This window comes from Chroicocephalus ridibundus, chromosome Z (assembly GCF_963924245.1).
Source record: "Chroicocephalus ridibundus chromosome Z, bChrRid1.1, whole genome shotgun sequence".
Lineage (NCBI taxonomy): Eukaryota > Metazoa > Chordata > Aves > Charadriiformes > Laridae > Chroicocephalus > Chroicocephalus ridibundus.
Window position 1 is genome coordinate 41,429,143 of NC_086316.1, and position 22,806 is coordinate 41,451,948.

At 49.1% G+C, this 22,806-nt stretch overlaps 1 protein-coding gene across 5 annotated transcripts in view; it reads left to right on the forward strand.

The window, feature by feature from the left end:
* Positions 1-408: 408 nt before the first annotated feature.
* PTCH1 (patched 1) overlaps positions 409-22,806 on the forward strand; it is a 75,144-nt gene continuing 52,746 nt past the window's right edge. For 2 of the 5 annotated variants that reach the window (XR_010069046.1, XM_063319944.1), the window contains exons 1-2: positions 6,104-7,017; positions 8,697-8,889. Coding sequence is in view for 3 of the 5 variants with exons in the window: in XM_063319944.1 (XP_063176014.1) it covers positions 6,811-7,017; positions 8,697-8,889 (400 nt within the window). In the remaining 2 variants the exon portion in view is untranslated. Of the gene's footprint in view, positions 523-6,103; positions 7,018-8,696; positions 8,890-9,350; positions 9,407-16,872; positions 16,894-17,878; positions 17,981-22,806 lie in introns of those variants that run through there. The other 3 variants (XM_063319945.1, XM_063319946.1, XM_063319947.1) reach the window with 3 other exon arrangements.

A 22,806-nucleotide genomic window follows, 5' to 3' on the forward strand; every position in this document is an offset into this window, starting at 1 on the left:
ACCCCCCGAAGTTTATTGTAAAGGGGTAACGTTTGCGGGTTCGTCACGTGACCCTGACAGGTCCTGCCTATTGAGAGCCAGACCACCCACATGGAGGACGATGGAGCTGCTTAATAGAAACAGGCATGTAATTGTGAGGCTTTCCAGCACTCTGCAGAATGCCTGCAACCTAGGAGGGTTATTTTTTTACACTTTCAGTTCCTTTGGGGTAAAAGAAAAAAAAAAAAGGAGGAGGAGGAGAAGGAAAAGAGACAGGGAGAGGGAGGGAAGGACGGAAGGGAAGAAGGAAGGAAGAAAGGAAGGAAGGAAGGAACTAAAAGGAGGAAGAAAGAAGGGAAGAAAGAAGGAAAGAAAGAAAGAAGGAAAGAAGGAAAGGAAGAAAGAAAAAGAGAAAAAGAGAAAACAGAAGGACAGAGGAAGCAAACGCTGATGTCCCATTAAAGCCGCCAGCGCCAGTCAATGAGGGCGCACCCAGCCCTCCAGCACGGCTCCCCAGGAGCGGCTCCGGCAAGGGCAGCGATGGTACGTGCAGGCCCCGGGGGGCCACGGCGGAGCGGCAGCGGGGCGGGGGCGGCGGGACCCGGCGGGCAAGGCCCGGGCGGGAGCCGGGGGCCGGGGCAGTGTTGGAGGGGCTGCGCGGGCCCCCGCCGGGGCCGCTGGCGAAGGGGGCCCGGGGCTGGCGACGGGGCGGGAAAGGCGGGGAAGCCTCCCTCCAGCCGCCGAGGAACGGGGCTACGCCGCGGGCCCGGGGCCTCCGCCGTGCCGGTGGTCCGGGGCTGCGGTTGTCGCCCGCCGGGGCGGCCGGCGCCGCGGGGCACGGCCGGGCAGGGGCCGGCGGGGGCAGGGGGCGTTGGAGCTCCCCCGGGGCCGGAGGCTGCTCTGCCCCTCGCCCGGCCGGCTGCCCGCGCCTTGGCGATGCTGTGGCTCGGAGGCGGCGGTGGGGAGGTGCGGGGGGGACCCGCCGCTGATGGGAAGTCGCTCCTGCGATGACTCCGTGCAGTCCCGCAGAGGACGGCAAAGGGGTGCCCGGACTCAGCATGTCGGCACCTGCGTGCGCTGCGGTCCAAACAACCTGCCGTGCGGGGAGCAGAAACCCCTCTCGGGCCAGGCTCCCCCTGTAGGACAGGGGCCGCGGGGAAGATGCAGTTTGCATCGTCTTTCTCCTCGGGAAAGCTAAATAGGGCTTCTTAAACGAGGTGCACTGAGGAGCCCTTTCCCTCTCTTTGCATCTCAGCATGAATGCCCACGATCAGTGGAAGCTGCTGAAAGCATGTAGCTGTATGGAAAAGGAGGGACAGTCACTCCCTAACCACAACAGTGAAATACGTGGTGTGCCTTAGGTTAAGTTGAATTGTGGCTTCACCTCCAGCTCCAGTATTGGACTCTGTATGCGGTTGGTACCTGACATCATCGGGACTGGTACAGCACTGCTGTCTTCAGTCTTGTGCATGTTGTCCCACTGCTCCCAGGGACTGGAGGCCAGAGGATGCTCCATGACAGATCTCCCCCTGGCCGCCACCTTAGCCCCAGTGTTGGAGGTAGATCGGGGGGAGGGGGAGGCCGGCAAAAGTGGGGAGGGGAATGGGGGAGACGTCTGCTGTTGTCGCGTGGTTTTAAAAGAAACGTTGGAGCCAAGGTGGGTATCTGCCAGCTCCTAACCAGATAGCATTTACTAGTTCTGGTCAGAGGGTCTCACAATGTTTCGGCACCAGTCTGATAGGTGTATCTAATTTCTGGTTAGGGCTATTAGGGTCATTGTGTGTTTGGATTATAATCCGACACTGTATCTGGACAGGAGGTAGTATTGTTGAGAAATGTCAGGGCTGAGGAGGGAGGGGGAGGAGGAGGAATCCTTTAAAATCTATTTGCTTTCAAGAGCCGGCAGATATAAAACTGGGAGACCACTCTGAATTAAAATGTCTTGGACTTCTCTGTTTTTATCCTTATTTCACACACACATGCACACACACGCACGCACTCACACACACACACACACCTTTTATTTTGTTCTGCCTTTGCCACAGTGTATAAAGCCCTATTGAGACATGTAGGCGTGATGTGTAAACCGGATTAGCAGTATGAAAGAAAGACATACAATGAGCCTGAATTGTTTTACTTCCTTTTCATTTCTCACGCCTATATCTCTAATAAATTTGTTGCTCCAGCAGTGGGTCAAAGAGATCGTGTCGCTCAGCTTTTTTTTCTGCAAGACACGATGGCAGAGATCATGAAAATGAATGCTCTGCTTTCTGCCAAATGTAAGACTTGAGCTATATCTTTACACAGACCTGGTGTTGTCCGGACTGGCTAAAAACTGTTCTGTATAACTTTCCCCTCTCTATGCACATTAAAGTCCTGCAAGTGGCAGGGCATTTTTCCAGGAAAATAATCTGTTTTGAAGACGACTTGGGTTTATAGCGCTAAAGCCCCTCGCCGAATGTGACAGGGTCTGCGAGAGCTGGGATGTCCTTCCAGCTTTCGGAGGGAGAAGGCTGCTGCTCCCGCCGCTGTCCTCTGCAGCTCCCCGGTCGCTCTGCTTCCCCCCTGGGAGTCCGCTGCTGCGCGGCAGGAGCACAGAAGCCTCGGAGGCTCCTCCGAAGGCACATTTCCCCGCAGCCCTCCGCGGAAGAAAATGCCAGCGCTCCTGGGTTGGTGCTGTAGATCCCTCATTTGCTCCTTTGTGGCGTGCAGAGCAGCTTTCCATTAAAGGAGATCAGGGGTAATTAGCCGCATTATTTTGACAAGTTGGCTCGAGCAGTTCCCTTTCTTCCAGGGCTGAGGAGGGGCAGTGCGCTAGCTCGGTGCCTCCGCCGCCTCCTTCCCCAGGCGCGGGCGCTGCGCGGTGGCGCTGCCCTGCGGAGCGGCTCCCCGCGCTGCAGCCCCCGCCCGCCCGCCGGCGGGACGCTGCCAGTGGAAGCGCAGAAGCTCAGGCTGCCCTGCGAAACCCATTAGAAGTCGCTGCCCTGTGGCCTTGTCTGATGCCAAAGCCAGTGTCAGACCTGCGTGTGGAGCTTGGGGCCCAGGTAGACCCTAGCCCAATGAAAACGTGTGTGAGAGGCAAAAATTTGAGGGGATAGTCAAAATCGGGCTATTTTCCCACAAGTCCTTCTTCTGCCATGGTCAGCTCTCTTGTAGCCCCTACAAAAGGAAGCCAAAGTGCTGTCACTTCATTTCTGTGTCATTTATTAAGGTGATGAGATGCTCCAGCAGTGCAGTGCTCTTGCTGGTGTGTCCACAGGCGATGAGCAACTCAAAAAAATGTGTTAAAGTAAAAACAGTGTAAATACCTGTTAGCGATTGTTAACCTCTATTGGATTTGATCCCTCATCTGGCTGCAGGAAGTATGAAGCTCTGCGGTATTCAGGGTTACGAGCACAAAGGTGACCTAAGTAAGTGTCAGAGCATTACAAAATGAAGCCGCTATGGCCCAGACCCTGAGATTCTTGTACAGCAGCCCTGGCTTTGCAGGAGTCGGGAGGACCAGGTATAAAAGGTTGCAGACTGCAGACACTTTACGCAAGGAGACACCTTCCCAGGCCTTCATCATAGAGCAAGTCTGAGATAAGAAATCTGTGGGATCCCTGAGAGTGGCTGAAGATGGAAAAAAGTCCTTGGTGTGGAGGAGCAGTTGCACACACAGGGCATGCATATCACAGCCAGCAGTGCTTACAAATGTAAATAAGGGCAGATTGATTAGGAACAACATTATCACCAGGAATGTAGCATGCAGGCATCAGCTATGAGGCAAACTGGGGGCAGACACTGCTCTGACCACCCAAGTGGAGACTTTTACACTGACACTTCTTCCTTAAGGAAAAAAAAATATTCAGAAACAAGGCCAATTAGATCCCTGCAGTAATTCATCTCTTGTGTATGCTTAAAAAAAAAATAAATCCCTCCAGACCACAGAGAGAGAGGCGGGATTAGGATAGCGCTTGTTAAATTTGAGTTTTCAGACTGAGTTTTGGAACTAGGAGCAAGGACTGATGGGCGCTGGGCTATTGTGTTGAAGCCGAGCAGGCAGGAGGCAGGCAGGGCAGCTCTGGGGGCTCAAGGTGCTTGAAGGAACACTCTTCCCTGTTTTTGGAGCCTGCTGGGAGGCTGAACCAAAACGCCTCTCCACCCACCCCTTCTTTCGCCATCCCCCAGCCCTGCCACCTCATCAGACCCGGTAAGGTTGAGAGGGAGCAGGAGCAGTGGCACATCAGCTCCTAGCAAGATGGACAGTCACTTTCCCAAGCAGAAACTTGAATTGGAGGTGGGCAACTGCCTCCCAGATGCGGGTTTCAGCCCCTAACAGAAAACAGCCTCCATCAACAACCTCTTTAGGTTTCCTTCTCCACTTCTACATCTGCGTGCACCACGGCTTGCTGCTCCCAGCAGCTTTCCCGGAGGCAGCCCCGTGCAGAGCACGGGGCCAGGCCTTTATGGAGGCAGGTTTCCCAGTGTGGGAAAAACTAGGTGGGACGGGGAGGAAAGGAAAAAGGACCCCCTCACCGGCAGCTGTAACCCTGGAATGCCCCCGTCCGTGTGTGCCTCTAGGTAGTTTCATGCAGAGAACCTCCGCACAGGCCGTGCAGGGCGGTGCGGTGCGCAGCCCGCTCCCCCCGGGGCGCTGTCAGCTCCCGCTGCCGGCGCCGGGGCTGTGTGTCTGGCAGCCCGGCTGAGGCGGCCCCGCCGCCGGCGCTCGCCGACCCGGCCGCGGGGGCTTTGCCCACGACCGCTGCTCCGGGCACACGTGTGGCGGGGCAGAAGGGAAAGGTGCGCGGTGCCCGCGGGCTTGGCGGGCGGGACACCGCAGCGGGCAGGGGGCTCCCGGGCTGCCCCTCGCACCTGGAGTCCCCACACTCCCCTCTTTTTCCTCTGTATTTCTCCCCCCGCCCCCAAATGAACGCAGAGCGGGCGCGCCTTACAGCCGCGCTCCGCCACGGGCGGGCAGCAGCCGCCCTGCTGGGGGGCAGCACCCCCCCGAAGCGCCTCCCCGGGCCAGGCGCGGAGCGGCGGGGCGGGTTTCCCGCGGCCTTCCGCGCCAGCGCGCACGGAGGTCCGCTGGGGCCCGGAGCCTCCGCGGGGAGCGGTGCTGGGGGCCGGGGTGCGGAGCCCCGGGGCCGGAGGGAACGCGCGCAGCTGTAACGGCAGCAATTAATGGCCGATTCTCAATGAACAGAGACGGGGAGAAGCGGTGCCAAAAAAGTAAACAATCGCGTATAGTTCAAGAAGTGTTTAGAGCGGCCAGGCAGGCTGCGTTTCGTGGACTTTTACACTAAAAACATATTAAAATTGGCCTTCCTCGGGTTTCAGTTAAAGAATGAGCCCTAAGTTGAAACAGGCTAGCTACCGCGCAGCGTTAAATCCCTCAAGTGTTAAGTTTTCATTGTATTTTTCTAACTGGATGGAGTGGTTTTCTTGCAAGGAACTAAGTCTCCTCTTTAGTTAAAAAAGAAAGAGAGAAGGAGAAAAATCTGGCACTTTCTACTGCAGTATCCACCACCCTGTCATTATTTCTGCAAGCCTGGGAATTCAGCTCGGACCTCCCAGTATTTGTTGCAGCTTGAGGCCAAGGTGCCTCTAAAAGGATTTTCTTTTAAGGGCTTTAGAAATCGTTTAATGCTGCTTTCCCCCCGGTTCCCTCTCTTTTTTAAAAGGGAAAAATATATTTCTGCATTTCGATCTCGAGAAAGTTCCGCGCGTGTATTTGTCTGCAAGCGTCCCGGACGGGGGGCGAAAAAAAAAAAAAGGAGGGTGAAAACTTTCTTGAAAAGAAAACTAAGAAGAAAGGGGGGGAAGGCATTCCTTAATGGAAGTATTGCATGCAAAGAAGGCTGGATCTCTTTAAGGCTCCCCCTGAAGCTGGAGATGCACACACAAGGGTTGCCGGCCTGGGTGGTCTCTCTACTTTGGTGAGCTGTTGCTAAGCAGCTAATAATAGTCATGTTTGCTGAGTAATTTCTGCCCTCCCCGAGCCAATCGCCTCGCAGAAACCCAAGCCATCTGACAGCCCCGGGGGCGGGCTTTCAACTTTTTTTTTTTTTTTTTTTTCCCCTCTCCCTCTCTCGCTCTCTCTCCTCTCATACTCCCCCCCCCCCCCCCCCTCCACCCCTCCTCCTCTTTATCCAAATGGAGAGAGTCCTTTTTTTCTTCTTCATCTCATCTCTTGAGCCCAGGGGCTGCAGCTCGCTGCTGCCGCGCACACGCCGGGGGAGAGCGCCAGGCAGCCGCCCGCCCGCCGCCGCGGCGGGGCCGACAGCCGAGCCCCGCCGGCCCCGCGGCCCGCGGGAAGCACCCCGGCGCTGAGGCAGGATGGTGCAGCGCGGCCAGGCAGAGCAGCAGCAGCAGCCGCCGCGGCCCGCCGCGCCGCCGCCGCGCCGCCGTCGCTGAGCCCCGCCGCGGACAGCGGCTTCTCGGAGGCAGCGGCGGCCGGAGGAGGCGATTTCAACGGGAGCGGAGGAAAGCGCGGCGGCAGCCGGGGGGGCCCGGGGGTCGCGCCCGCCCGCCCGCCCGCCCTCGCCGGGCGCGGGGAGCGGCCGCCTGCAGCTCGGGGTCCGCGCGCGATGTGGCAATGGGAGGCGCGGGGAGCGACTCGGCCGGAGCGGCCGCGGCGGCACCCGCCGCCCCGCGCCCCGCGTGAGGCGGCCGCGCCGCAGCAGCCCCGCCAGCCCCAGCCCCAGCAGCGGCGGCGGCAGCCCCCGCAGCAGCAGCCCGCGGCCCGCAGCGCCACCAGCCCCCCGCGGCCCCGCCGCGCCCCCGGGCCCCCGGGCCCCGCCGCGGCAGCGCCAGCGGCAGCTCCCCCGTCCCGCCGGCGGCGGCAACATGGCCTCGCCCGGTAACGCGTCGGAGCCGGAGACCAGCAGCAGCGCGGGCGGCGGCGGCGGCGGCCACCCCGGCCGGGTGGCGAGGAACGGCGGCGGGAGGCGGCGAAGGACCGGAGGGAATCGGCGCGCCGCGGCGCCCGACCGGGAGTATCTGCAGCGGCCAAGCTACTGCGATGCGGCTTTCGCCTTGGAGCAGATCTCAAAGGTGCATTCAATCTTCTCACTCTTTTTTCCAGAGATACGCGCTAGTGCTGGTTTTCGGCGGGGGAGGAGGGGGGTGGCGTGTTTTCTCGCGGGGGTGGAAGGAGGAGATGGAAATGAAACGGCCACCAATAAAATGCTGGGAAAAAAGAAGAGGGACGTCTGTGACTCTTCAGTGCGGGAGAGAGTGCCCTCCTTCCCTCCCTTCTCGCAGCAGCCTGCCCTGCTGCCTACTAGCGCAGCGCTCCGCCGGCTAAGTTTCCCGAGACAGCCGCGGCTCCCTGCCGGCCTTCCCCCGGCCAGCTCCCCCTCCGCTTCCTCTCGCCTTTCCATCCCCTCGCAGCGCCCTCGGCAACACTCGCACCCGGCCGGGAGACGCGGGAGAAGGCGGGCGGCCGCTTTCTTGGCAGAAGTTGTGCTTTTGTGGAGTTCCCCGCCGAGCGCCGGCACGGCGACTGCCCTCGGAGAGGGGGTCCGCCGTCCCCCCAGCGCAGAGGAAGCCCGCGGCAGTTTTCTTCCCCGGGCGGTCGCAGGGGAAGCGAGGGCCGCAAACAAACTGCCACCGTAGCTGTGCCGCGCCGGTGCCGGCGGAGCGGCGGGGGTACGGTATTGTTGGCGGGGAAGGGCTGGAGGTGCCGCAGAGCCCCGCAAGCCCGGCCCGGCCCGGGCGGGGCGGAGGGACGGGCCCGGCCGCCAATCTCCGGCCGGCCAAAAAAATGTTCAAAGTAAACAACCTCGGAAAGCTGCCTTGCTGCAGGGATGGTTTCACTTCAGGGAGTGGATTTCTAGGCTTTGTAAAGAAGGGGGAAAGGAGGAGGTGGTGTGGGGGGGTAAAATCCATGTGGCTGCCCTCTTCCGTTCACAAATATTGTCGTAACTTACAGATGGCTGCTCTGCTTCCTAATTCAGATCACACAGCGTCTCCAAACTCTATGGAAATGAATTACTTCTGATCTTACAACGTTGCTCACCACGTGGGTCCTGCCTCAGCACCAAACTCCTGCTAGGGTCTGGGAGCGGGGGGGGAAACGGCAGCAAACTGCTACCGACTAGCTTTCCGTCACCACCCGGTGTCCCCCCACTTCCCCCCAGCCCTCCAGAGGTCTGAGGAGAGCAGGAAAAGGGACTTTTTCTCGTGCCTGTTGAGGTTCATTGGAAGTGGTTACTTCTGCCCTGGTGCTGCCAGTCTTCCCTCCACGAATGCTTTGCAGCCCGAGCTGCTGGTGGTGCCCCGAACGCCAGGAGAAGCCTGGTGGGCAGCACTGGCGGGGCTGCGGGGCTCAGATGCCATGGCATCATCCCCAACCCTTGCATTGGTCTGGGGCGAGGATGGCTACCAGCCGGTACTTCTTGTCTGCCTGTGCATGCACCCGAGGGTGGCCACTTGGCAGGGCCATGGGGCGATGGCCCTGCTGGGGGGATGTCTGCCTGAGCTGCCCAGGATGCTCGGTCCTCACTCCTGGGAACACTGTGCGTGGGAAGGTGCCCCAAGGGGCACGAGTGGCCTTGCTTGTGGGACAGCTTGGGGGCCTCTCCCCCTGTGGGAAGGCGCCCCAAGGGGCACGTGTGGCCTTGCTGGTGGTAGGGGTGGGGGGGGCTCTCCCCACCTGTCCCTGGGCAAGGAGGCATGCATCCAGCAGCCTGCAGCGGCCCCTTGGCCACTGACCTCTTCTTGCCTTGCAGGGGAAGGCGACGGGCCGGAGAGCGCCGCTGTGGCTGCGAGCGAAGTTTCAGAGACTGTTGTTTAAACTGGGCTGTTACATTCAGAAAAACTGCGGGAAGTTCTTGGTTGTCGGCCTTCTCATATTTGGGGCATTCGCTGTAGGATTACGGGCAGCTAACCTCGAGACAAACGTGGAGGAGCTGTGGGTGGAAGGTAAGTCCGGGGTGTCCCCCCCGCCTCTTTTGTTTCCGCCGCCCCATCTCCTTCTCCCCGGCCGGGTAAAGCCCGCTCGCCCGGCGGGCCCGCTCCGCGCTCCGGGGAGGGCCGGGCCGCCGGCGGGGCGGTTGGGCGGGCGGTTGTCGAGCCGAGCGGCGGGCCTAGGGCCGGGGCGCGCGCGGCCGCGGGTGGCGCCTACCACTTCTCCGCCGGCCGTGGGGGGGAAATGGGAGCTTCGGCGGCAGGACGCGCGCTCCGCGGAGGGGGTGCGCCGGGGCCCTGGCCGCCGCCAGCCGCCCCGGCCTTCGGTCTGCCGTCTCCGTGCGAGAGGGCTGCGGGGGACGGGTCTCCGCGTCCCCGTGGGTGGTGGGGGGCGGCGGCGCTGCCGGGAGGCGCCCCTCCGCCATTTTGAGAGTGCGAGCGCCCGCGGCTCGGGGGGAGGGGGCGGGCGCCTGTGTGTGTGGTCCTGTTTTTTGGACAGCTTTCAACTGTGGGGGGGAGCGTTGGTGTCGAGGTAAAAAAAAAAAAAAGGGGGGGGGGGAAGAGGAGGGAGAGTGCAACAACAGCAACAGGAAAAAAAGTCTGCCGAGGCGAAGCGGGGCCTGGCCGGCCGCGGGCGCCGATAGCGGCCTGTGCCCGGGGCGAGCCTCCTCCGGGCCGAGCCCGAAGGCGCCGGCAGGCGGACTCGGTGCTGGAGAGGAGCCGTGCCGGGGGGCCAGGGCTTCGCGGGCGGCCTGTGGAAGCAGACACCCACCTACACCTCCTCCACCCCGGGGGAAAAGGTCGGGGGTTGCGGGGTGGGCAGAGCGGTGCCGCCGGCGCCCCCCTCACAGGCCCCGAGTGTCTCTCGGGGAGTGGGGCGGCCACCCTGCTCGGAGAGGCACGGCTCCAGGCTGCCGGGGGGGTTGGTTTTTTGGCGTTTTTTCTTTTTCTTTATTTTTTTTTTCCTGGGGGAAAATACTGTTTACTTAGCGTCACATTCCCCAGTTAGCTGAAAACAGAGTTCCTTGACTGCAGTAGTTACTCTGGGTTTATGTCAAAGTCGCTTGCAGCAGAATTTGGCTTATAAAAGTTAATATGGAAGGCTGCATAAATAGTCATTGCTAAATAGCTCTCTGTATGTGTCTGTGTGGAAAAGCTGGTGCTGAGTGCAAATAAAGTTGGCGGCTGTTATGAAGGTGGTCTGTCCTGCCCTGTGGATGAATTAGAGCATAGAGGACCAGATTCCATCGTGGCAGATGACAGCCATATTGGGGTCAGGATGAGGTTCATGGGTCAGTTAGGCAGTATTGGTTTTTCTGTTTTGGAAAATAAGGTGTTACTGACTGAACCTGTTTTGGTCCGTGTAGTTCAAGAACTTTTTTTGCTCTAAGAGCCCAAAATATGACAAGATCTGCTGCCAGCTGCCAACAGGCAGTGCAGGATTCCATCCATAGTCAGAGATGTGCATTCAGGGTCTGTGGTGGTCACTAGGTCCTGTGTACCTTAAATACTAATACAAATGATTGTGAACACTCTTTTTTTTCCCACTTCTTTTTTTTAAAAGTCTTTATGAGGTTGTTGCGGCAAAGTTTCTTTTGTCAACTTTTTCTTATATGTATTTTTTCTCTGCTTTTCTATGTCTGTGTGGTAAATAGTACGTGATTATAGTTCCATCCAGGACGCTTCCCTGAAGTTTATTATCCTGATATTACTGGGGTTCACTTACTTGGAAGGGTGATCCCATCCCATTAATGCCACCAGCTTTTTGGGCCGTGTAATACCAAGGATCTACTTGCTGACGATGCCTGTATGATTGTCCTAGCAGTAAAAATGCAATTCTCAAGGAAAAAATATGATTTGCAAAATAGCCAGTTAGTTGCTGCACTGACCTCTTCTCATGTCATTATTGCTTCATGGAGGGGGGAGGGGAGAAAGTCTCTGGTATAAAATATAGTTGAAATTGATCTCTGTGGTTTTTGTGGCTGAGATGGATTCATAATGGAGCTGGTTGTACAGAGTTGACTGATGTAATTTCACATCCGTTTAGTTTTCATCAGAGTTAAATAATGTAAAAAAAGTATTAAAACTTTGCAGTGAGAAACTGTTGTGTTTCTAGATTGCAAACAAAAGACTTGGTGATTAAGATGAAATACAGTATTCTGGATTTCATTTAAATTGACCTCTAGTCTTCCTGTTTTAGCACTACATGATGATCTACATAAAAGAGCCTGCTAGAATGTGCTTTCTTGATAGAGGTTCTCTAGATGTTCTGCTCATGAACCCGGGTGTTAAACAAATAAACAAACCAAATAGTAATCACATATTTCTGTTGTGACACTATAGACAGAAGTACAGAGTGAGAATTTGAGATGAAACAGGTATTGAAAGACGTGGTATGGAAAATGCTGCCGTTCTTATATAAAAGTGAAAAGCAGTGACCAAACTCATTTTTCTGTGCTTGTGTGCACCTGGTCCTCACAGGTTTTAAACTACACTCCACAGAGGCTATTCTACTAAGGGACCCTTTAGATCAAGGTTTCTTTTAGTAGAAGCAGTGCCCTGTTTATTTCAATAGCGGTCTTATTTTTTATCTTTTGTTTACTGAGAGTTTGAATGAACTGGGCAATGTTGGCCAAATATGGTAGGTTACTTGAAATATATGTCAAGTAACAGTTTTGATTTGCTGCTGAAGCTTTTTACAGTTACTACTGCTGAGTAAATTGGCAGTATTTACATAAAGAGACTGATTTTGTGTGGCGTATTTCTGAATACCATGAAGCATGGAACGTAATACAGCACTGAAGTTTCTGGAAGTAAATGGTTGCTTTAAAACCATAACACAATTAATTAAAAATAGTGAAGTGAAGTTTGAATGAGTTTTAAGACCATGCACATTCCAAGATAAATGATTAGTAGTCTGGGCCTGAAGCTATTATGGCTGAAATATTTACATAAGAAGTTTAGAAACCCACCTGGTAGGCAAACTTTGAAAGAGAGAAAAAGAAAAACAGATCTCCAAAACATCATTCTTTCAGTTTTTCTGTAGTAGTCTTCCTCCTTCAGAATTTGTGCCAGCACTCTTGGCCTTCTCTGAGGCTCCTGATACCAAAGTGGCTTTCCTCTCAGCTTGTGTCTTGGCACAAAGTGTTGTAGAGTAGCTTTTTTCAAATTTTTTTTTTTTTTTTTTTTGAAAACACAATCTTCGTCTGGCTGCTGTTCAGAGCACTTCAGTTACTACTATGTGTCTTACAGTGTGCTCTCAATCTGTGCTCCTGTCTTGTAGTCTGGCTCGTTGTCGTCTTTGACTGAGACATATACCTGTTTCCCCTCAGCCCATCAGCAGATCTGTCATGCCCTTGTGCGTACCTTGCTACTGGAGGATGCTTGTTTTAGTTCCTCGGGCTGGCATTTTAATGGCAGTCCTGTTATCCACAGCCATTCAGCTTTAGTTGAACTGCTGTATGTGGGTGTCCATGCATACTGGAGTTGTGGAGACTGTTTAGCATCTTTATACATCGTGTGCCCTTGAGAGAACAAAAAAGGCTTTGCATTGATTTCCTGTGTGACTGAATTTTGTTGGACACAGATGTGCTTTTAGAAACATCCATTCATAACTAGAAAGTACTGTGGATGGAAAAGAAATCATGCCCATAACTGGTCATGTTTTTTGCTACCACTCTAATAGGCACTCTAAGACCCTGTGTGTGAACAGCAGTCACACATGTAAATTCACAGCCTCTGCTTCTGAAAGAAGTTAGTTTTGTGGCTCCAGAGAAGGTTCTGTTAAGCGGGGCTTGAAATTTGGCTACTGCAGTGCCTTGAGTGGCATTAATTGGAGCAGCTCGTAAGGGGAGAGATGGTCCAGTCTTGTACCTTGATAATTCATGTCACCAGTGTCTTGGGATTTTTTTCCCCTCACTTTCTTCATTACTTTTTCCTTCTTTAAGAGGTTGAAGATCATGGTGTTCTTTCCTCCTTTTCTTGATTTCTGCACTTTTTGAACGAGCTGTAGCTCAGTCAAACCGTTCCCTCTTTAAGTAGCCCTCTTCACAAAGCTAACAAAGCTCTAGCCAGTTTGAAGGAAGAGGGTGGGTGATACAGGCAGGGATAGAATATCCTGCAGGGAAAACAAAATGCCTCAGTAGCCACATAGTAGGTTTGGTACTGGCAACAGAGTGAGCGTGTTCTAATTTTAAGTGAATTAGGACTGAGTCCGTGCATCAGAATGTTTACAAGTGAAGTTTTGAACTATGTGTAGTACTGTTTCCTTTCACTCTAACGGGACAAAAATCAAGTTACTCTAGTATTTGTGGCTGACCCATCTTAAGACATGTTAATCTGCCTGTGCAATGTACGAATGAGGTGAAAATGAGGAAAGCGTGTGAGTGATACAGGAACCAGTATGATTTCCATAGATTGTCAGTTTGCTTAACCCAGCAAGATCAAGTGCAGGTGGAGAGGAAAGTTTTTCTTAAATTCTGCCTAAGGCATCAGTTAACTTTGCACTAGTATTCTTTGGAGAAACAAAAAAGAATAGTAAAGGAATAGATATTCGTGGATTTGTTGTTTCAAGGAGACAAATTTATGCGATTGGGCTGGAATAACGTGTTTGGTTTGAATACAGTTAGCAGGAATTGACCCGTCGGGTATAATTTCCTTCACCCACAAACGTGCATATTTGTGCACAGCCGCGGAGTAGTACTGTTTTAGATGTGCTTGCACCTGTATCACCACATTGACACAGCGTAGATGGCAGAAGAGCAGAAGTTACTCTGCTGGTGAATCTGAGGTGGGGTGTTGGTAGGTTGTGTGACAGTCTGGGGGGCTGTCGTTGATCACATCACCAGATCCATTAGTTTCACATAGATCAGTGACATAAGAGCTTGCTTACTTCTGAATACTGACTTGCACTGTGTTGTGTCCCTCAGTATGTAATGGAAGTTCATTAGAAGGTGCCTATATGGAAAATTTCCCAGTCCACTCTTTTGTTTGCATTAAGTATGATTATTGATTATGTGGTTTCTCAAATGGGAAAGTAGGAGTGCTGTTTCCACATGATGGCTGAAGGATGGTCATCTGGGCGACATGGTCTTCTTAACGTTTACTGGTCAAAACGGAAGAGTATTTCAGTCCATGCTTCAGTTTTGAAAAATAACATCAAATTCTAATATTTAAGCTTTACATGATGTTTGTGGATAAAAACATTGGGACAGTAGATGTTACATTCCTGTGAATTTGAACTCCCTCTGTTTCTGTGTATTGAAAGTTGTTAAGAAAAGATGTTTAAAGGTTTTAGTTATATGGGTGTGGGTTTTGGATTATTATCTTTCAGGGACCTGCTATTAAATTCAAAATCACTGGTGGTCTCTGTTCACAGTTTGATCTTGACAGGTGTCCGCATCACTGCTCTGAGTTGGTGCTCCTTGCTGAAAAGTTCATACATTCAAAAAAACCCTCCAGCTTCACTGTTAAAAATTCCTTTTTTCTTCTGTAAGAGTTTTAATGAAGGTATTATACATGGCCATTGAGAAGGTAAAGGGTGAAATCCTGCACTTAATGAATGAATGTAGTGGCAGAACTTGGAATGACTTTAGTGTAGCCAGGCCTTTACCATGTAAAAAGCTGCAGCACACTAACAGCGTGCCCCTGCTCTACCTCTTCTGGGAAGGGCAAAGGGAGGATCTCCTGTAGAACTGGCACCTGCCTAGGCTCTAAGTGCCTGTTTGCACGGGTCCTTCTGCCTTTCGGATTTAGGAGGCGTTTAATTTACTCAAGGCTGCAGAAAATTAATCTTCCAAACTTAAAACACTGTTGCCAGTGTCTGTGCCCTACAGATCCTTGTTTGGAAGGGTCTGTTTCCTTCTCTGTTGAAACGTATATTTAAACAGGGCAGGGCCTCGCAGTACCATTCCCCTCTTCCTCTCTTCTGAGCTTTGACTGTCATCTTGCACTCTGGGGATGTTGCTGCTTGCAAACAGGGTGTGAAGGCATTTTGGTAGTTCTGGAGAGGTTAGAGATTTCGGTACAGAAATCCTGGAGTGAAGCAGAGCAGTTGATAGCAATATTGCTTTGTTTTTGGTCTTCATGACACTATTGCTGAGCAGGAACAGGGATAATGTAGGTAAGCAGAAGAGCTAGCTCAGCTGCAGGGCTGGCTGCTGCTGGAGTTGTGGTGCTGTGTAGAGGTGGTAGTGAGTAGTCTGAGGTCTATTACCAGCTGCTGTTACCTACTAAGTGGACTCTCTTTTTCTTTTTTTTCTTTTTCTTTTTTTTGGGGAATGGGCCGCCTTTTCTCATTATTCCTCAGCAGACACTGGTTTCAGACAAGAATGAACTCTAAAAGCCATGAGTACTCAAACTTGCTTTCAACAGAGAATGCATTAAGGAAAATTCTAGCTCCTCACCCTGACTCCATGTATTTTCATGATTTATTTTTTCCGTAGGAAGAGGTGGTCCAAGCCCTGTTATTAAGTAGCATTTGTGGTGGTTCCCCAGAAAGTAGTAATACTACATAGTGTATGCGTGTAACAGTTCCTGACTGCTCAACAAATTTAAAGGCTGTTGCATGCAAGTGGATGTTTCAGTTACACATAACTGTTAGAAGGCTCCAAAATATGACAGCTTCCAGATGTATGAACCGACTGATCCCTTTGTTTAGATTATGCACCACAGCTGATGCCTAGATTAGTGCTGGCTGGACAAAGCTATGGGAGATTTGTCTGGTTTCCACAATGCCATGTTTATATTTCATTTGGATTTCTCCTTCAAAGCTGACCTCCCTATGACCTGTTGGAGCTGTGTCCACTAGGATGCTAGTTTTAATGTGTCTGCAAGTGCTTTCACTTTGGTGTCTAATGGAACTTGCTCTCCTTTTGACAGTCATGGACTTTTATGCACAATCCTTTTAACTTAGCAGTGAATTACGCACATCAACCTATGAGCACTCAGGTAAAACCATGCTTGTAAAGTTTGCTGCCCCACAGCTAGCTTTTTAAGAATATTCTGATTGGTTAAAACAGTGTTTTGGTTAATAGACCTTGTGGGGCTGTTCCCTGTCAGGCATTTTCTCCTGTATATTGAATTTAGTCTTCCAGCCTTTGCACAGTGCTTTTTTCTCTTTACAGATGATGGCATGGACATACAGAGTTCTGACTGTTCTTTTTGGAGTTTAGCAGCAGCCAGAGTACAGAATTCTACGAAGAAGTTCATTCTTCTTTATATCTACAGTTATATATATATCTATATATACAGTTACATATATTTTCTCAATCACTTATCTTCAGTACGCCTTTGGTTCTTCTCATTTCTATAGTCTCTCCTTCTTTGTATTATGCAGGGGGGCTTTCCCCATTTATGTTTGTGAGTTAGTCTACCTGGGAAAACCTGAAGAAATCAGTAAAGCTCCTTAAGGGCTAAGTGACAGTTCTACAGTAAGTTAGGGTAGTTCCCTGTCAGAGTTCAGAAAGATAAAAAGATACACAACTTTCAGAAACTGTATGGTTTTCTACTGTTGATGCTTTACTGGAGCATGATATTCCCAAGATGGTGCCTCATGACAGGAAACTCAGTGCTTTAAAGTATGATTTCTGCGCTGAAAATGCATGCTGTCTTATAGTGGCCACTTTATTTCTGTGCCTATGAATCAAGGAGAACAGGAAAATGTTTTGCCCCTGTTTTGCATGATCTGTGGTATTTTAATATCCACTTAGACTGTGCTAAATATGACTGATGAATACTGGACAGGATAAACAATATTCATCCTTGCTGTTAATTGAGTGGCTTTGACTTGGAAAATTTTTCATTTTACTTTGTACTAGAAATAGAGTGGAGCTGCAAGGAGTAACTTTGAATTCAGAATTTAAAATAAAATATTTTTTCTTAATTCCTTTTTTTCTGTATGAACTTTAATATCTGTAAATTCAATTTACTCGTTACTGTCTTTTCTCTTGTTATTTTCATTCAGTGTCACCTCAGTTTCTATAAACATCCTGAATTTGGCAGAAGCTGTAGTTTCATGAGGTAAAAAAAGCCCTTTATGGAAACTGCTGACCATATAGATGTTTTGATGTGTGTAGAATTTTAATTTTGGTTTTTAGAATGAATGTCTTGGCTTTAAGTTCTGCTTGGTTTTGGAAAACTTAGTTATTTCAGTGCTTGAGCAAAATATATAAGAGGTACGGGAATGGGCAGAACCATAACCTGATTCTTTCTGCAAAGGTGCTGCTCCTTTAGAGAATTGTACTGAACTTAATTCCAGCTTCAAATATACAAGTAATCATTGTATATTTGAAACATCTGTATTTTGTTCATGTGCAAGAAAAAGCTGATGTTTTTAAGGCACATGTGCAGTGTTCTACAGTCATATACCTGAAGTTGGAACTGATCCCTTAAACTGTAATACAGTCTCCATTTACTAACAGTGAGATAAATTAAAAGAAACAGCCTTCTCTTGTTTACCAGTTTGATGCATTTTTGCTTTTCAGTCAGTAACCAAAAACTAAGTGCAGCAAAGTAGAAATGAGCACTGTTAAGTCAAGTTGTATGATTTTTTTTCCCCCCTTAAATCATTGCTTAAGGGCTTCTGGCCCCTAGCTCAGGAATCCTGCCCAAAAATGCCAGATGTATTACACAGTCAAGTATTGCAATGTAAATAGTGTTCTGTGCCATGAGAGCAGGGTGGTCCACCTCCTAGTTAAAAAAAAAAAAAAAAAAAAAAAAAGAGAGAGAGAAGAAAAGGGAAAAATCCACATGCTCTGAAATAAGCACAGTAGTTGTAGTGTTATTTGTGTTTTTGGCTGCACAACCAGTATTTTGGAGCTGAAAGAAAACAGATAAATTAGTGCTTTAGACTGGCAGATAATAATTGAAACTGAGATGCCAGAAAGTAAGATGTGTCTTGGCTGAGGCTGCTTAATTTAGTCAAATGGGCATGTAATGAGTAAAATACTAAAGTAAAGGCCATTGCTGACAGGCAAAACCTGTTACTTTACCTTATTGTGAACAGCAGTCTCGTGCACATGGAAGCAGAGTGGACAAAGGATGGGAAGTAGGGAAGGCAGAAGCATAGAGTTCTTCTCGACCTCATGCTGTGTAATGGAAAAACTGGGTATGTTACCGTACCTTCTGAGTATAAACATTGCTGAGCTGTTCTTGTTTTTAATTAAATAGCCTTTGCTGTATATTAACAATGACTTACTTTGCAGTGTGCTTATCTTCTTCAGATGCGGCCGTGGATACAGGAGGTTTATTTGCACATTTTTCCATTTTGTGTATGAACGTGTCATTTCGTAACACTTAAAACTAGCTGAAAGGAGATTCCACAAATCTGACCTGAAACGAAATTGCCAAGGGTGATGCAGTAATCAGATTTACGTTTGGGTTATCTGGCAAATCTGTGAATTGCCATAGCTTCCTTAGGTGTGTGCAGAGGGGAAAGGGGTTATATAGCGACTTATTTGTATGTGATAAACTGTGTTTAAATAGCTACAGGAATGTAATCCCAATGCAGATCTCAGTGTAATCTCCTCAGTGAGATAACCAGAAGAAAAATAAGCTTTAGGAACTCATTTGAACCTCTCTCTTCCTGCTAACATTACGATAACATTAAAAAAAAAAACCAACCCTATCCATTACCACTTTAAATTTTTCTTCCTGAGTTACCTTGTCTGTAATGGTAAAAAAAAGTATACAGATATTTGAAGAAGATACTTTCTTGTACCAGTTTTCCTAATGGGTATTTCCTGTGCATTTATCTTATTTGCCTCTCGATACAGGTCTGATTCTGATTTATTTACACCAGTCTTATTCTACTGACTTCTTGAGTGGTTTCCCATACTCAGAAAAGAAACCCTTGCTGTTTAGAAGCTGAGGCTGGTTAAGTGGTGGATAATAGAAAATATGATATTCTGGTGCAAATTATTAAGATCAAGAAACAAAACTAAACCATGTTTAGTATGACTTCCAACTGTAGATAAAAGCTATCAACTTAAAGGAGTTGTGATCAGGCGTAAACATCTATTAACTGCTCTTTCTAGAGATTTGGGGAAATAGGATGACCTTTTTTATTCTTTTTTTCTTTTTTTCCTCTTTTTTTTTTTTTTTTTAAATAGGCTACAGTTTCACATGGCTTGCAAAAGAAATCTTTCTCCCTTTTTGTTTCCCACACCAATTGATTTATCATTTTGCTTGCAAGCAGACTTAGAATGTTAGGGCAGGAACACACTCACTTTTTTCTCGTAACTTTTTTGTTGCGGACCGAAACCAGTTGACTTGAATAAATTTTTCTGTGGCCTGAATGAAGCCAGCAACGTGGAAAAATCTTGCCATTCAGAGCCGTCTGAATGTACATTTCAGCCACACAGTAAGCTGTATTGGTAGGCAGTGGACTGCTAAATACAACCATTTTTCGCAGCAGAGAGTTAGACAGGTGATTAGCATAATTAGCACAGAGTAGGCTATACATATGGTAATGTTAAGTGTGTAAATGCCAGCTGCGGTGTAAAATTTATGTCAGGGGTCGACAGGGCTGTGCGAAAGTATTGTGTTACAGCTGCAGGTCAAAGCCTCCATTGCTCTACCCCCTTTTCTCTTGTTGGTGAATGCGCTAAACAGAGGAGAAAGACGGACAGAAATATAACAGATAAGGCTTTGATTGAACAGCCTGGTTCTGTGCAAGAGGGACTGCTCTTAAAAAAAAAAAAAGTGGAAAACCAAAAAAACCCCAAACCCAAAAAACTACACACACACATGCGAAACAAAAGTCCCCCTCTTTCACTATAGATTTTATTTTGTATCATGCTGGCTACAAAAATGTTGCTGTCTTAAAGCGATGTCATTACGATGGGGTGAGGGCGATCTTTGAGGGGGGAAGTACGAGGTTGATAATTATGGTTTAAGGAGCAAAACCAAAAAACTTTAATTCACCATCTCCTTTCTGCATTCCAACCCACTTTTTTTTTTAATGTCTCTGTTACTTACTGCACTTAGGGGGCTAGGAATTAAATAGTCTTGAAGGTGACAGTGTTACATGTAATAAAATCTCAACAGTGCAACAATCTTTGAGCTGCATGACTGGTTTTAGACTAAGTGCCAAAATTTCCTCTGTGGTTTTGTGTGTGGGTTGCTACACTTATTCCCCAGGTTCCTCCCACCTCCTAAACCACCAAATTCTTTATAAATTAAAAATGACTAATACGGGTTTATTCTTTTAAAGGAGCACAGCGTTGAAGGGTACACATCTTTTTAAGCAGCTGATGGGGAAATCTGTAAATCTCTTTGTTGCCATAAACTGTTCATTCATATATTTCACTTGCAATTCCTACCCCCCCCGGCCCCCCCCGCCTTTTGTATTTTTTGTAGTTGGCTATAAGGAGTGGTGGTGTTGACAGAATATAGTTCACACCACACTGACCTTGTGATGAAACTTCCTCACAGCCGCAGGGGGTCCTTATGAATCAGCCCCTAATCCAGCTAATCCCGCTTGCAACAAAATCATGAAAGTGGCTCCCAGCGATGTGTGTTTCCCTGTGCAGATGCAGCAGGAAGGGGCGGCCTTGGAAATGCAGCGGGACGGTGGTGCGGTGCCGGCTGGTCCTGGGGGCCGGGGGCTGCCCTTGCGCGGGGAGGGGGTTCCTGTTGTGCCCGGGGTTGAAGGCACCGGTGGCGGCTGCGGGGGGAAACTGAGGAGGTGCCGGCTGACAGCGGGGTCTGGTAGAGCCTCCCGTGTGTCTTGGCAGCCTCCCATAGTTGCTGGTTCAAAGGGAGAACGGACCATTGTTGCAGTCTGGTGGGCTTGGTAACGAAATGAAATTACCTGCGTGATCGGAGTAGCCAAAAATGGAAAATAAAGGTTGTGTTGTGGGGTGTGTTTGGTCATTTGTTTAGCATTCTTTCCCAGCCTTTTCTGCTTCAGAATAAACTTGGCCATATGGTCACCCTCTCGGAGTATCTGACGGGAATCTCTGATTGCATCCCGCACAAAATGAAATGCGGTCTTTACTGCTTGGTGTGAATAGCAAGCAAACTATGAAAAATGGGCCTCCTGACAGATGCAGCACTGTCTTGGGAGCTGGTGGCCAGTAAGAAATATCGAGGTGGGGGGAGCTGTGACAGGCAGCAGGTTCGGTGCTGGGGGGAGTGCTGACCTGACCTGATTGTGTCCAACAGTGAGAGCAGTTCTGCTTCAGTGCAAAGCCATTCAGAAGGAAGCTGCTTAGGCAACAACAGATGGTTCAGCAAGCAGCTGGTAGAGAATACTTGAAAGAAACTGTACCCTGTTTCATAACATGTTCATTCCTTTCATTTTTCTATACGTTAGTTTCACTGTCTCCTCAAAGCAATATTTAGGAAACAGTATCCCCTAAAAGGTTCTGGATGGTTTTTTTTTATTGCTGTTTGCTGCTCCCTTAAAAAAATTGCATTCAAATTTTGTGCTACTCCATGTAGAGACAAAATTTGTGCTATCCCAGGAGTACAGATGAAAAGACTTAAAAATGCTGCTTTTAACCACACAGGAAAACAATTACATATTTGAGGAAAGGGCACTGAGAGGTTAAATGAAAAGTTGGGCCTAGAGGAAAGCTGACTGCTGTGGAACAACACAGCAAATTGTTTTTAACATATTACCCAGCAGAAGTTCTTATTCAAGTTAAAGTAACTTAAAACAATTATATTCAGCTGTTTTGAAATCCTTAGGTTTAGACCTTGAAGCCCCTTATACCCTTCTCAGCAGAACTCCTGGAAATCTAGTTACTTCCATGTATAATTGAGGATTTTCCCCTGTTACGAAGTGTGCTCAAGTGTTTTCTTAAATTACCGAAAAATAAAGATTCAGCTTTGCTTCTCAGCAGGTGTAAATGGTTACATGACCATAAACTGTTGGAGAGCTGCTGTATTAGCTGCCTGTGCTCACTCTAGGCCTTCTTCTTGATTTCTAGGAAAAAGCAGAGTCTAGAGTCCTTTGTTCCTTTGCCACTTCATCCAGAAAATTCAATAGTTGGGCTTCTCCACCAAAGGCTGTGGCTTAGCTCTGACCTGAAGGGACCATGTCGTTGGAAGAAAGGATAGTTTGCTCTCCATGCCCATTCATTCCACAGTCTCTTTGTCAGGATGGTCAACAAGGATGCCAATTGTGGCAGTGGTTTTCTATAATGTGGACACCTGCCTGCTAGGAAATGGACTGAGACCACCAACTCATTTTACATAAGCTAGCAAACAGCTGTCAGATGGTAAACAACTTGTGGTCACTATTGTTCCTGGCTGGATTAGAACCAGTGACCCAGAGGTGAACAGCTCATATCCTGTTACCAAGGGCATGTGTCGCAGCTCAGTAAGCAGCTACTGCGTTTTATGTTTAATTGGAAAGTTTGAGTTGTGTGTACCAGTTTTGCATATTATTGTACATTTCAAAGCTGCTTGCATGTTTTGTTTTTTTCAGTTTGTAGTCTTCAATTTATTCATTTTTGTTTGTTTTTCTTTGCTGCACTTTTCCAGTTTTTCAACCCAGAGGGGCACCAAGCAAGAAATCCATCAAAAAATGTCTACTTTTTTAACAATCTATTTTACCCAATCATAAATAATGTTTTTCTGCCTATGGGCAATACAGATGCATACATGTAAAATGAGCTTTTATTTGATTTTTAGAAAGAAAAGGTTTTAGCTCTTAAAATTGCAGAGAAGGTTTTCCACTACAAGCAGAGGCAGCTGTTGTTGGGCTGTCTTCCTGAGTATGCAGACAGCTTTGTGTCCTTGTCACAGCTCTAAACTTTGTCAAACTGTGACAGAATGAAAAGCCATCTTTGATGTGTGTTTTTATTTTTGCTATTCATAATCATGTCAGCATTAATGAAATTTGTAACAGCAACACTGGAGTCATCCCCAGCATGTGTGAGCAGAAACTTAACTCATATCATATGATGGGTTGCGAGATAAAAA